Raw genomic sequence first — 13,376 nt, forward strand, 5'->3', positions numbered from 1 at the left:
TTTATAAAGTTCCTGGCAATCAATCATCACCTCTCCACCAGTAAGTCTCACGAGTGTTTAAAACAGGGATCAAACGCTCTGGATCCGCCGAGCTGCGACTTTGCCATTTGATGGAGTGACTACGCCGCTGTTCTTGAGCCCCTGATCGATTCTTACAAATTCAGGAGGGCTCGGCAAGAAGATGAGGGGCTAAAAGTCTCCGTTCCTCTAAATCCTTGGTGGCAAACATTCTTTCACCGGCGCAGAGAATGTAGTATTCACTCTCTGCTGTGCCAGTGGAGTAAGCAGTGGCATAAACTTGTTTGCCAGCAGTAATCATTAGCGAGTTGTCATCACTGTGGCGTTTATCAGTCCAAATGTCTTTCTGCCTACTCGCTGCATCAAAATGCACATAATTGAGCTGCTTTCCCTGCGATTATCTATTCGGCTTGAGGTCTGCTATGGAAGGGAGCAATCGTAGTAGCTCGTTGATTTCAGTTTGCAAACACAATCCAATCACCAGTTAAGATAAGACCCAACAGAAAAGAACAATCAAAATGCTATGGGGAGTGACAAGATAAATGGTGCTTTTGAAGAAAATCCTCCTTAAGCCAAATTATCTATCTAAGGCTCTTGCGCCTTTTCTGCATCGTTTTACCTTGCAGAAGTTAACCAGGCTTTTTGTGCGTAATTAAGCCAGCCATTTAAAACTGCATTACTGTACACCCAGCAGCACGATATTTATTATTGATGTCCAGTTTTATAGGGTGACTTGATTGAAGTCTTTCCTTTTTTGTCGCTGTTAAACTGCTATGTAATGCAGGTGCAACATTTGCAGCAACTTGGGAATGGTGTCATACGCTGTTGGTGGTTGCTTAGCATTTAAATATATGGGCTGGTAATCGGAAGGGACGATTTATGAACCTGGAGCATTACTGGGATCTGCCATTTCTGCTGAGCCCTGGAGCGAGGCATTTAACCTTAGGGAACTCTAGAGGGACTGTTCCTGATGGAAAGTCACTTTTGATGAGGTAGCATCTGCTGCATGACTAACAAATGCTTAACTCACAGTCACTCTATTTTCAAATAAATCCTCCTTTGACTGTGAAGTGATTCTCAGAATTCATGCCAAAATTGTACATGTATTTTGGCCATGTTTGCAAAATGATTTTCACGTGGCTCATTATACGCAATGACTTGTAAAATGGCAGGTTGTTGGTTAGGAAACATGTACTTTTTGCCTTGTTCCTCACACATTGCTATCTTATTACATAAATAAATAAAAATAAGTATACTCTAAACTTTAGATTCCAGTGATGAAGTCCCTAAGTGCAAGGAAAATTAACAGTCTCAGATCAGTGATGTTGGTTGGCTGTGTAGATCATTAGATTATTTATTTATTTCCAATTATTGGCATGGCTCATTATGAGTAATTAGTGCCATAATCTAGTTATTTGATGAAAACTAAGCTATGATGACTGTTGATTAGATGATCTGATCTGCTTATTACATGGATGGCTTCGTTTTAGGTATACTTGTTGACTGTTTTGCCATCGTATCCTTGATTTAGTTAGGTATGCACATTTTTTGAATTGTCAATCCTCTGGTGATATCTTTAGAGAGGTCTACCACTTAAAAATAAATGTTCAGAGTGTTCAGAAAAACCTATTTTGTGGTTAGGGAAAGGGTAGATTACTCTTCAAAGACAGATTAAGACCTACACCATCTTATGTTCTTCGGGGATATTATTCACCATCAGAGTTTTACATACCCTCACTCGTCTTCATTAAACAGTCTACTTGGATTCAAGGAGAACAGGGGTACTTCACAAAAAAAATAAAAAATAAAAAATATGAGGAAAGGAAATCTTGTCCTTTGAAAACCGTTGTTTTGACTGATCAACTTTGGAGACAAATCTTAGCATATAAAGTGTAAGTTAACATTAATCGAAAGATTTCAACTGTTGTTACCTGTCAGAGTGCAAAATTGAGCATTATGTAACGGGTCAAAAGAAGGCTTGAATAAGGAAATATTCGGACTGTGACAACAGCTCAAAATCTCTGACTCTTCAACTGTTTTGAATAGGGTACAACGGGGCTAAAGGCTCCATGTGGTAAAAGGCTCCATTGATTTTATTTTCTTCCAACACACTAAATAGCAACAAAAACGACCATAGTACTTTCCTAAACACCTGTTTGTCACTATACACTGCAAAACGTTCCTGATCCATGATATCTTTGCGTGTGGTGTATAAAGGTTGATTTTGAGGCAATTTGATCTCATTTTTTATGTTTTTCAAAATGTTGCAAATTTATGTAGCTAATGAAAATCCCTGAGCACATTTATTTTGGGACAAAATACTAATTTATCATTTTCAGTTTTGTTTAACTGTCTGTGGCGAGCAGGGTGGGGTCGAGCTGCGTCTGGGCAGAGCAAGGCCAGGAAGATAAGTGGTGAATGAGGTTCACGGGAGTATTTAAGGAGAGGAGACAGCGGCAGATGAGAGAGAGAGAGAGACACACAAAGCTGATTGTGTGTACTGTTGAGCTGAAAAGCCAATGGAGTTTGTGTAGTGAAGCTGAAAAGCATAACGTAGTGTGAAGCAGTGTGTCATTGTGTGCGACTGAAAAGTGCAACAATAAATGTCTACGTGTTTTGTCAAGCCGGACCCAGCTTCCTCCTTTCCTTAATTGTTACACTGTCCAATAAGTGAAAGAATAGTTTTTGGGGTAAAAAGCCCTCCCTGTTGCAGGGTCTAAAGGCCCCTATAAAACACATTGTTTTTTGTAAGGGGAATACATTTGTTATGAAAAATGTTCAAAGTGGGCTCACATTGACTCGTCCAATCATAGCAGAGATTAGTTTGTTTATAGAATACTTGAGATGTAATAAAATGCCAAATGTGTTTGAAATTAACAGGAAATGGCTGACTTTTTTCTGAAGTGGTTATTTTGAGAAAGCAAATCTTCGTGTCTCAAAATGATCTGCAATAATACAAATTGTGCACTATAACTATCTACACGATATCACTTTAAACCCAGAGGGGACTTCTACCCCAAGTGAGGGAGCCTATTACCCCAAGTGTGGAGTAAAAGGCTCCCTCACCACCTTTTTTTTTTTTTTTAATCAGAATTTTAATCGAAACAACATTCCATTTTTTTTCTTTTCAGACAAATTATGTTGCTCTATCAATATTCAATAAAAATAACTAATCTTTTTTGACCTTGATACATTTTGTGACCAGAAAAAAAGCAAAATTTCCCTAAGGTGTGCCTTTAGCCCTGTTGTACCCTACATACTGGTGTGGGTGTATGCTCCTGGAATAAAATTTTTTGGAACCTTGTGTTGACTACTTCTCATTCTGAGATAACAAGAACCTCAGGCACTGGAAAAGATGATATATTCCAGTAATATATTTGAGTCATTATGTCTGTGTATATGACATCTTAATGGATGTTCGAAGTCGCTGTACTGTTGGTTTCTAGTAGGCATTCCTTCTCGAATGCAGTATTCAACCGTATCACGTGTGCTCCACTGCCATTGGTAGTTGTCACATTGCGTCAGTGCACATTGGCTTGAAGCTGAACTTTGCTGAACATTGGCATAAAGCAAAACTGTTGCATCATCAATTATCTTTATCGTTGCAAATCGTAAGCTTTGAAAGTGAATTAGTTTTGGTCACTTTGTTGCTGCAAACCAGTGTCAGTGTGAATGTCTAATTTTAATTTTCTAATCTAATTTTAATTTAATGTGCCGATACACATGCATACAGACACACACATATGAAGGTGTTTGTGTGAGTATAATTAGACCTGTCAGTGAAAAGACTTTGAACTTGGTTCAACACCTTGTTGTGTATGTGTAAGATGTTTAATATGTGTGCAAAACATGACTTATTGGTGTCTTATTGCTCTGACACATAAATAGTCTTTAATTATATATGTGACTTACTTCAAATAACACAAGTATTCAATCATATTTAAAATGTTTAGATCCAAGCAATAATATTATAATTATAAGTCTACTCCTGTCTAATGGAACTGTAATGTAAGCTGTCATCTGAGATAGGCTATAAACTTGTTGTTTATTCTTTTTGTAGACTGAACTACTATGTTTAGTTTCATTTTCTTGCCACTGAAGAGGTATTTAATGGGCGATTCTCATGAACCGGTCAATAAAATGACCTGGTCCTATTTCACTCCAAAAGAAATAACTAAGAAATTATATTCTACATACAGAAAATGAAGCCTGTGTTTAGGGTCATTAAGATTTTTTACACTGTGACATTGTTTTCATATTTTCAGTTTTGCACATTTTACCTGTGAAAAACATTTATTATTTAATTTGTCAATTATTTATACATCACTGTAGTACTCCTTTGGTACTGCCTTTCATTTCTGCTGATTTAAAGCTGACTACTAATCACTCACTATTTATCTGCAGAGCAGGAGACATGACGTGCTATTTTCATGTTGATATTTTATTTGTTTAAACTGAGATGTTACTTTGATGATGATAAACAACATTCTTAATTATGTTTTAATATGATTATTCAAGCATTTTATCCACTACATAAACATTAATGGTTGTGTTGTACTGCACGTATCAATTTAAGAGGTGAAACTTGTGAATTGGCTGATATGAGTTCAATTTTTATATTACAATCTACAGCCTAAGTGGACAATGCAAGTAAGCTATATTACTACAATAGTAGGCCTATTCACTGCAAACAGTTAGATTATAATATAAAAGATGTATTAATATAAATTTAAAAACAAGGATTTAATAATGATAAAATATATATTATTGAACATGAAAATAATATGCAGAAATATGCAGTATAACAATAACAGTAGTAAATGTTTAATGGTTTCTTTGGAAGTTATAATAGAGAGACGGTTACACGCAAAACAAATTAATATAAAATACTGTGCTATGAAATTGAGAAGTGATTTTTAGATCGGTTTAAACAGGCTATCTGCTGAAAGGAACAAAAAAAATTAAGTGATTTATTGCGCCAAAAATACTTCATTTAGATCATTTGGAATTGGGATGTAAAATGTGCTTAAGTGTCCTGAAAATAGCACTACAATCCCCAAAATCTTAATGCTTTTAAATGTAGGCTTTATTTTCTTTATGCTCGACATTTTGTTGAAAGGTTTTGTGAGAATCACCCCAAATTGTTATTTTATAAAATGGATTGTTCCCATCCTGGATAGCAAATGCCAGCCATGCTAAAATGAGATCGTAACAGCTATGATGTGAAAGACCTGTTCACCTAGACACTGTGTATGTGACTTGAGCATGCATAGATGCCAAATGTTTAACCATAGTTTTACATGTCAGGGACTACGTCTTGTGTAAAGTAAATATGCCATTGAATTAATTTGCTTGATGTTTAAAAATGTTTTAATAGTATTATTATGCAGTAGCTTTTTTTATAAAAGCTGTAAAGCACTTGAAGCTATAGTATGAATATAGCTGAGTGCATAACAACACCTTACCCTTTATGCTTTTTTGCACTTTCCCTTGACTAATGCTAATTTTAGGGGTTAATAATGCACTAGTTAAGTGTGAATAATACAGTAATTAATGATTAACTGAATGTAGAGTAAGGCTATATTTAGCCATAATTAACTTAATAAATATTTTTGAATGACCACTGAAATAGAGCATTCATTACATTAATAAAATGATTAATAAGTTGTAAATTATGGCTATGATAGCCTTGCTGTGCATTCAGTTAATTATTCACTACTGTAATATTCATGCTTAACTAGTGTGTTATTGTGCACCCCTAAAATGAAGTATTATCAAAATATTACTACAATACCTAAATCACATGGGAATGACACCACGTTCGGTAAGAGAAATGTGCTGTTCGCAGAAATCTAATGAGCACTTTTAAAGTACAAAACAATGCTATTATTGTTTGGTTCCTGTAAATTGAGTTCATATTTATTCACTTCTTGAATGAATAATCAGATACAACTATAATTTATTAACTGCCATACATCTGATGAACTTTGACATCCTCTTTGTTATAAGATACATCACTTTCTCCTTGTATTTTTCCTTCTCTATCTCTTTCACCCCATTCGTCCCTCCGCTTTGATGGAGTATTAAGCTCTCTCATTCTCCTTCATCAGGGCAGGCAGGATAGGTGAATTAGGCTGGGAGATTGAGGCTGTGTATCCACTCTAAGCCGCCCTAATGCAGTCATTGACTCTGAGGCCTGCTGGAGCCGCCCGACGCCACCTTGAGTGAATTAGACTTGGCCTTCTATACCTAAGAGAAATGGGCTTCCACTGTCGGGGTCCTGATCGCACTAAGAAACTCTGAGCTTGACTGGCAGATCGCACTCTCCACCCTACGCTTAAGATTGAGAAACCAAAGACACTGTGATTGAAAGTTATAATAATTTGTAGAAATGTGCCGGTGCTTTGTGTTTGCACAGCTTGAACCTGGTGATGGAAAAAAAGGAATAAACAGTGGCATGCAGCAATGCCTTACCTTGTCTGCTAAACGAAAAGTAAATCTCCTTCTTGTCAAGTTGAAGGCATGTGGTTTCCATGGGCAACACTTTCTCCTTGTGTACTAGGGATGAGTCAGGATGGTCGACTAGTTGTCCAAGAACCAACTAACTGATTAGTGAGTCAACTAGTGAGTTTATACCATACTTTTTTTAGCGTCAATATATTTAGCAGAGGTTTTTAAAGGGGATTAATTTAGAGATGCACCCTCTCAAAGGGGGTTTTAACCTGCTGTACTTTAGATTGCTGACAACAACTGTTAGGGGCCGTTTGCACAGAGTGTATGTGTACTAGGGATGGGTCAGGATGATCGACTAGTTGTCCAAGAACCAACTTGCTATTAGTGAGGTCGACTAGTGAGTTTATACAGATTTTTTTTTTAGCTTTGATATTTTTAGCAGTGGTCTTTAAAGGGGATGAATTTAGAGATGCACCTTCTCAATGAGGGTTTTAACCTGCTGTGCTTTAGATTGCTGACAATAAATGTTAGGGGACATTGGCACTGGATGCGTTCTTGTATTCAAAAGCAACTAGATGGAGTGTAACATAATGGATATTAACAAAAGCTTCAGTGGCAGATTTAGGCATGGGCAACATTGGCAGCCTCTTAGGGCGGCATCTTGCCGGTGGCAGCACGAGGCGCCCACACAGACAAGTGGGCGCCCTGAACTCCACCAGCCATCTCATTTACAATCACTCCTAAAACTACTTTTCAGGGTTAACACATAACGTACACCCAACATACAGTATTTAATCTGAGTGTATCAAAATGTTCCCTCAAGCACAGCAACTATCAAACAGTCATGACATTTGAAACATTTGTGAATGAAACTGTTTACTCACGGGTCTGGTAGTGTTTAACTGCCACATCTTTCAGTTCCTTTGCAAAGCTTGAATCATATTGTGACTGGTTCACAAGCAATCCACTCTGAAATGAGCCAAAAACATACAATCCACGCTGAAACGTTCTGAATATGCAAATGTAATACAGTCCATGGTGTTATTGAGTGCTTCAACAGGCCAAAGCAGAGATGCTGGTCTTCATAGGAAGGGGACATCTCACATCTTCCGTGTTTGTTTACACACAGAACTGCATGTGTTTCTCCCAGTCAGTGGCTGCAGCTGAATGAGACGCGTTTTTAAAAGTTGCGCTTGTACAGTTCTTAAACGTGGCGCACATCACCGAAAACATATCAAAACAATCAAAGACGTCCATATAGTGCATGCTTACAAAAGACCAGCAATTAAATATAGCACAGATGGGTGCAAAAACAGTCCAGGACGACTTCAAAACAACAAGAAACAGCGCAGCTGGATGAAACACAATGGAGGTTTGAACTTTATCATGTCTATTAAAAGCGGCACAAGATGCATGGTAACGGTCAAAGCCGTTCATCTTGTGTAGAAAAACATTTAAATCCAGATAGGCACATGAAGGTGTCCTGTGTAAGTCCCCTTTGGTGTAGATGAATCTCCCATGACCAGCCTTCTCTCCTCTTCACCTGACTGACCTGACTGACTGTGAACACCAGTGGGCGGGGCCAGTTTCCTTGTGATGTCACAAGTTCCACAAATTCCAAATGGCCTGTTTCTACAGCCTGGTTTAAATAAATGCAAATAATTAAATAGAAATTATTTTTCTATTGAGGAAGTTTTCAGTTCTGAAACTTACAGTATGTATTTATAGCTCTTATATGTCAAAAGATCAAGAAAAATTGGATTCCTCATGCATGACCCCTTAAAAGTAACCACTACTAGTGCTACATTTAACCTGACATGTTGTCTACAAACATGTTGCAAAACACTGAAAAAAAACAGTGAAAGGCGATGCAATGGCCAAGGTCTTTCTGATGTATGTGTACATAGACCTACTAGTAGAGGTCTGCACAGGCATCAGGTGGAAGCCTAAACCTGGCCCATATCCAAGACCGTGTGACTCGACCCGAATGGTACTGTGAAATTTTCAGATTGAACCTGAACCCAAAATTACTCACTCTCTTTATATTTCTTCTAAATTTGTCTGGAATAGGCTGTATTTTTTTTTTAAGCAATGTTGGCAACATTCATTACAGTAAACAGTAAAGTACAACAGTGCAAAAGGGAAAAAACATTAGCTTACCATTTATCAAGTGCTGAAACTTTGCGTGATGAAGAACAATCTGGAATCATGTGTAACAGTGTTAGTCACATGAATCCTCTTTACAACGTGAACTTCATTAAAACATCGAATCAATACCTGCAGATAAAAAAAGCTTGATGCAGTGCAATGAATGAAACAGAACAGGTATCGTGATGCGTTTTAAAAAATGTAAGTTCTTTTTAATTTATTGTCTAAAAAGTTCAGTTGTCCTGCACAAGACAAAAAACAGTGAGGTGAGACACGGCACAACAGTGAAAGTCATCCATACAAGATGTTTACATAGAAAAACAATTGAAAAACAGTGCAGATGCACACAAACACATTTGGTGTGAACAGCCACCAATTCATCTCTGAGTGAGAGTGCGAAACAAGTTCCGATAATTTTTTAAAAATAGTATTATATATTTAATAAATATAGCCTATATCCACTATTCTGGGAAAAATTTTCCACTAGATGTTCAGACATGGCTTGGGGAATTTTCCACCTATTCAGACACAAGAGCATCAGTGGCAAAGGTGTCATTTATAGCCACGGTGCACAGTGTTACCAGTTTTACTCTGTACAAGAGCCAATACTGGTGTGAAATTAGACTGTGTAAAAGGGGGAAACATTATGAATGGAACTTCCAATATCAATACAATAGCCTAATGAATAGAATAGCCTTAAATAAAGAATAGTTGCCTAATGAAGAGTTTGCGACCCATGATAAATGAACCTAAATAACGCATGGAAAGCCAGATGTTCTTTACCAGCGTATCAGATCAAACAGGCAGCAAAGTACACGCACTGACAGAAGACGTTTAATTGCAGGTAGCGAATATAATGTACATGGTGGGTAACTGTAAGACGTCTCTGATTCGGAATGACACAATAAATGCTGTTAGACACACAGACACATGCTTGAAGAAACACACTTTATTATATTTTTAAGAACAGATGACAGAAAAGCCGTCTATGCGCATGTCTGACACACTGTTTGTTCGGAGGCGTGCAGTCTCGTGGAACACACGTATGTAAAGGGTTCTCACTCTTTCTTTGTTTCAGTCTTCTGAATTTTTTTTGCAAGAACAGTATCATCTATGAGAATGCTGTAAATGACCTCAGACATCTCAGCTCAGAAGGTGTTCTGAGTTCAGTTTGCTTTATTTCCACAGAGCAGTTCGTTGTGAGAGCAACTCTGCAGCCTATACATCTGTGATTAAATCATAAAATAATACAAAATCAAGTTCACCTCAAACCTGAATTTATATTTAATTGATTGTTATCATCAGTATAATTATTATGTTTACATTTATAATTGTTTTTAGATCCTAATTTTTATTAGTAATTGTCCACCTGTTGTCATAGATGGATACTTGCATGACGGTAAATGGAAAGGTTGTTAAATATGATTTTTTTTTCATTAATGTTTTTGGCCACTTCGTTATTTTAATTGCTTTTTCATTTAGTTTGAAGTGCAATATGAATTTAGAAATGTCTTTGGTTTAAGTTTTTCTTTTTTTAAATAAATGAATTCAATTTTCAATGCAAAATCACTAAAGCGAGAATATTGGCCGATCCCTTGGTGGGGGGGTTGACGATGTATTTGAATATTGTGATATATATTTGTTTTAAATAAAAATATTGTGAACAAATTTCTTGCATATCGCCCAGCCCTAGGAGGGAACAAAATGAATTTATTCACACACATTCAAAGTCATTACCCTTGTGAAGAAGCTAAACTGGGTCCTGGGATGAAAAGTAATAAAACACCAACATTAAACCCGCAACGACCCACAATAAGTGATGTACTTACTTGAACAACGAAATACCCGACCGGTCGCCCATGATGGAGAGAATGCACGGATGAAGTAGGATCGTTGCCAAAGAGATGTTGCCCTTCACAACTGTTGAAAAGTCATCTTTCAAAAAGTTAAACAACGCAAATTTTAATTGCACTTGATTTTTTCAGTTTCTTTTGAAATGTTTAGTTAAAATAAATTAAAAATAAAGTTCGAAGTTTGATATCAAGCTGCCTTGCGTTATTTTGTAGGCTAACGAAAATTACCCTATAGTACCACTTAACGTCCAACCAACGGTAATACCGGTGTTAGTCGGTTTGAACATGAACACCACACCGGTGTGAAAATTATGATATCATGACAAGTCTTCATGTACCTACCATTTTTTGCTTTTTTCAAGTTTGTCCCCACCACTTTTTGAAGTAGGTTTCATCAGGTGTCTAATGCAGATGGAACATCACATCGTCTTGCTTTTAGCACTGGCACTGCACACGTTCATGATACTTCATCCGAATTGTCCAGTAAGATGAAAACGAAACACAGTGCCTGAGAAATGCTGATGCTTCACACCAGCAAGTCATGTGAATGCAGCTTTTCACAAGTCCCATCTGGGTTTTTTTTGTACAAAAAACTATGATTAAAAGCTTTCACCTTCACTTGATCATTGACATGGAATCACTGTTGCGTGTGTTTGTGCTGTGTGCATCAGTGTAATGACCCTGGAGGGCTGGATACATTGCAAAGGTTCCGCCCTATTCCAACCAGTGTTCAGAACTCACACGGAGCTGAATGAAATGTCAGAATCTAATTTCAAATCAGTAAATGAGTTAAATATGATGAAGAAAAATGAGCACGTTTATTTTGACAGCTCTAATATATAGGACCCAAACCCGGGGTCCTGTAAGGCTCTGGTCAGGTAGCAGACCTCTACCTACAATTGAAAAATAGAGTAGGCAGAATCAAAATTGGGAGCTAGCGGCACATCGCAAGACAGCAAAACTAGATTATACTCGACATTTGTGTCTACACCGCAAGCATAAGATGTTGGTGTTTAGTGTCCATATATCGCAAAGAAAATCATCTGATTGGTGAACATGGCACTAGACCACACTAATTATACTGGGCTTTCTTAACACCCAATACTGGAATTGTCATTCAGATAACCCACTAACTAATCGATTTTAGAATACATATCCCTAATTGTGAATATTCATTCCTTTTTAACAAATCTTCTCTTTTCTTCACAGGGTCTGATGATTTTGCTCCAGAACCTACCCACAATGCACTGGGGAAATGAGGAAGTGAGCGTTCTCCTGGCTGAAGCGTATAGGCTGAAGTTTGCCTTTGCCGATGCACCCAACCATTACAAGAGATGAGGCTCCGCCTTGCACAACTACTAAATGCATCTACCCCAGCCAGCCATGGTGGTGCCACTGGCTGCATGATGATATTAAACTAATACCATGAGATTTTTTAAGGGGATAGGAATGTGTACAGTGGTCGGCAACTGTTCCTGGAATTTTTCTGCAACACTCCAAACGCCATGAGGTTTTCTTCTTCAATTTCATTACAGCCCTCTTCTAAAAATGTTTTCAAGAAAGAGTTTCACGCAGTGAATTCGTGGAAAAGTTCATTTATACAGACAGCTGACCCATCAACACTGATTGGTCGCCACAGCAACGACCGGATGGCCCAATTGATTCAAGGCAATAAACAAACATTACTGAGACAAGATGGTTTATAAACACTCGCAGTAAGACCTTTCGGCTTAAACAACGTCTATAAACACTTATTTTAACCTTGGTCTACCTCAGGAAGCTGCCAGGAGTCATAAGGTGATGATTTTGTCTCTGTATTAGAACAATGTCCATGATACTTTGGGAGTCAATAGTATCAGCCTTACTTTGGTGAGGAGAATGCAAACTGAAGAGCTGATTAAATTTCTGCTTTCTCAGTTGCCCATGGGACTGTCAGTTTGATGTCCAGTTTTGATATTGATGTAATAATCCATTCTGACTGTATGATGCTGTCATTAATAGGCGTGTTTGGGGATATCAGCTTCAGATTTTTGACATTTGTCAGTATTTGATCTGTGCGCTGCTTCAATCATGTCATCAAGCTTCTAAATGTGTGTGCCAGTTCTTACAACTAAATGTAAGTGAAACTGCACTTAATAAGAGTCTATTTCCTCCTTTTTGTAGAAGATATATTCTATGAATCAGTTTTTTTTTTAATCCTACTTTTTTTTTTCTCTTTTATTTACTGTTTACATGAGCCTGTCAAGTTGTGCCTAACTCTACAGATTAATGACATCACAGATATTTATTTTACTTTGATGATAATTTAGGAGCATTTGCAGTCACTCCCATTATGTTTTAACATGGAGTGAATTCTGCAGCTCTTCTGGTCACCATTGGCTGTTTGATGGATGGTATAAACTGTACTCTAACTGACGCTCAGTGCCTATACACATGGGCGCTACAGTACATGCCATGCAGTACTGGTGAATTTTTTGAATACCAAACTTTATGGCTTGTTTTCTTGACTTCAACCTACAGAAATGTCTGGATGGATTTTAAAAGAGGTGTGGGTGAAACGTTCTGAAATGTTCTTGATTAAATAGCTGTGTACAGAATTATGTTTTCAAAGATGTGTAAATACAAAAAAATGTAAATAAATATGATATATATGATTATCATCTTTTGGCTAATTTTGCTATAACTATGCTACAACAACTATTATGTTGTGAACATTGACAGGCTTGTTGTATTCGTTGCACATAATACCACTTCATCTGGAAAGAGCGGCACCAATAGATGAAGTTACTGTTTACAAACGCACTGCAGTGCCACTTCCGGGTTGTTTTGGAAGCCAGAAAAGAGCTGCGTTCGATGGACGCTAAGCAAAATTGAGCTGAAAATATCCCAAAATGTTGATAGTGG

General features: G+C 37.4%; 1 protein-coding gene across 6 annotated transcripts in view; it reads left to right on the forward strand.

The window, feature by feature from the left end:
* tbc1d22a (TBC1 domain family, member 22a) overlaps positions 1–13,109 on the forward strand; it is a 222,600-nt gene extending 209,491 nt beyond the window's left edge. For all 6 annotated transcript variants that reach the window (XM_051691574.1, XM_051691575.1, XM_051691577.1 and 3 more), the window contains one exon: positions 11,682–13,109. In XM_051691574.1, coding sequence (XP_051547534.1) covers positions 11,682–11,810 — 129 coding nt within the window. In that variant the 3' untranslated portion in view covers positions 11,811–13,109. The remainder of the gene's footprint in view (positions 1–11,681) is intronic.
* Positions 13,110–13,376: the final 267 nt, after the last annotated feature.

The sequence above is a fragment of the Myxocyprinus asiaticus genome, chromosome 47 (genome assembly GCF_019703515.2).
Source record: "Myxocyprinus asiaticus isolate MX2 ecotype Aquarium Trade chromosome 47, UBuf_Myxa_2, whole genome shotgun sequence".
Taxonomy (NCBI): Eukaryota; Metazoa; Chordata; class Actinopteri; order Cypriniformes; family Catostomidae; genus Myxocyprinus; species Myxocyprinus asiaticus.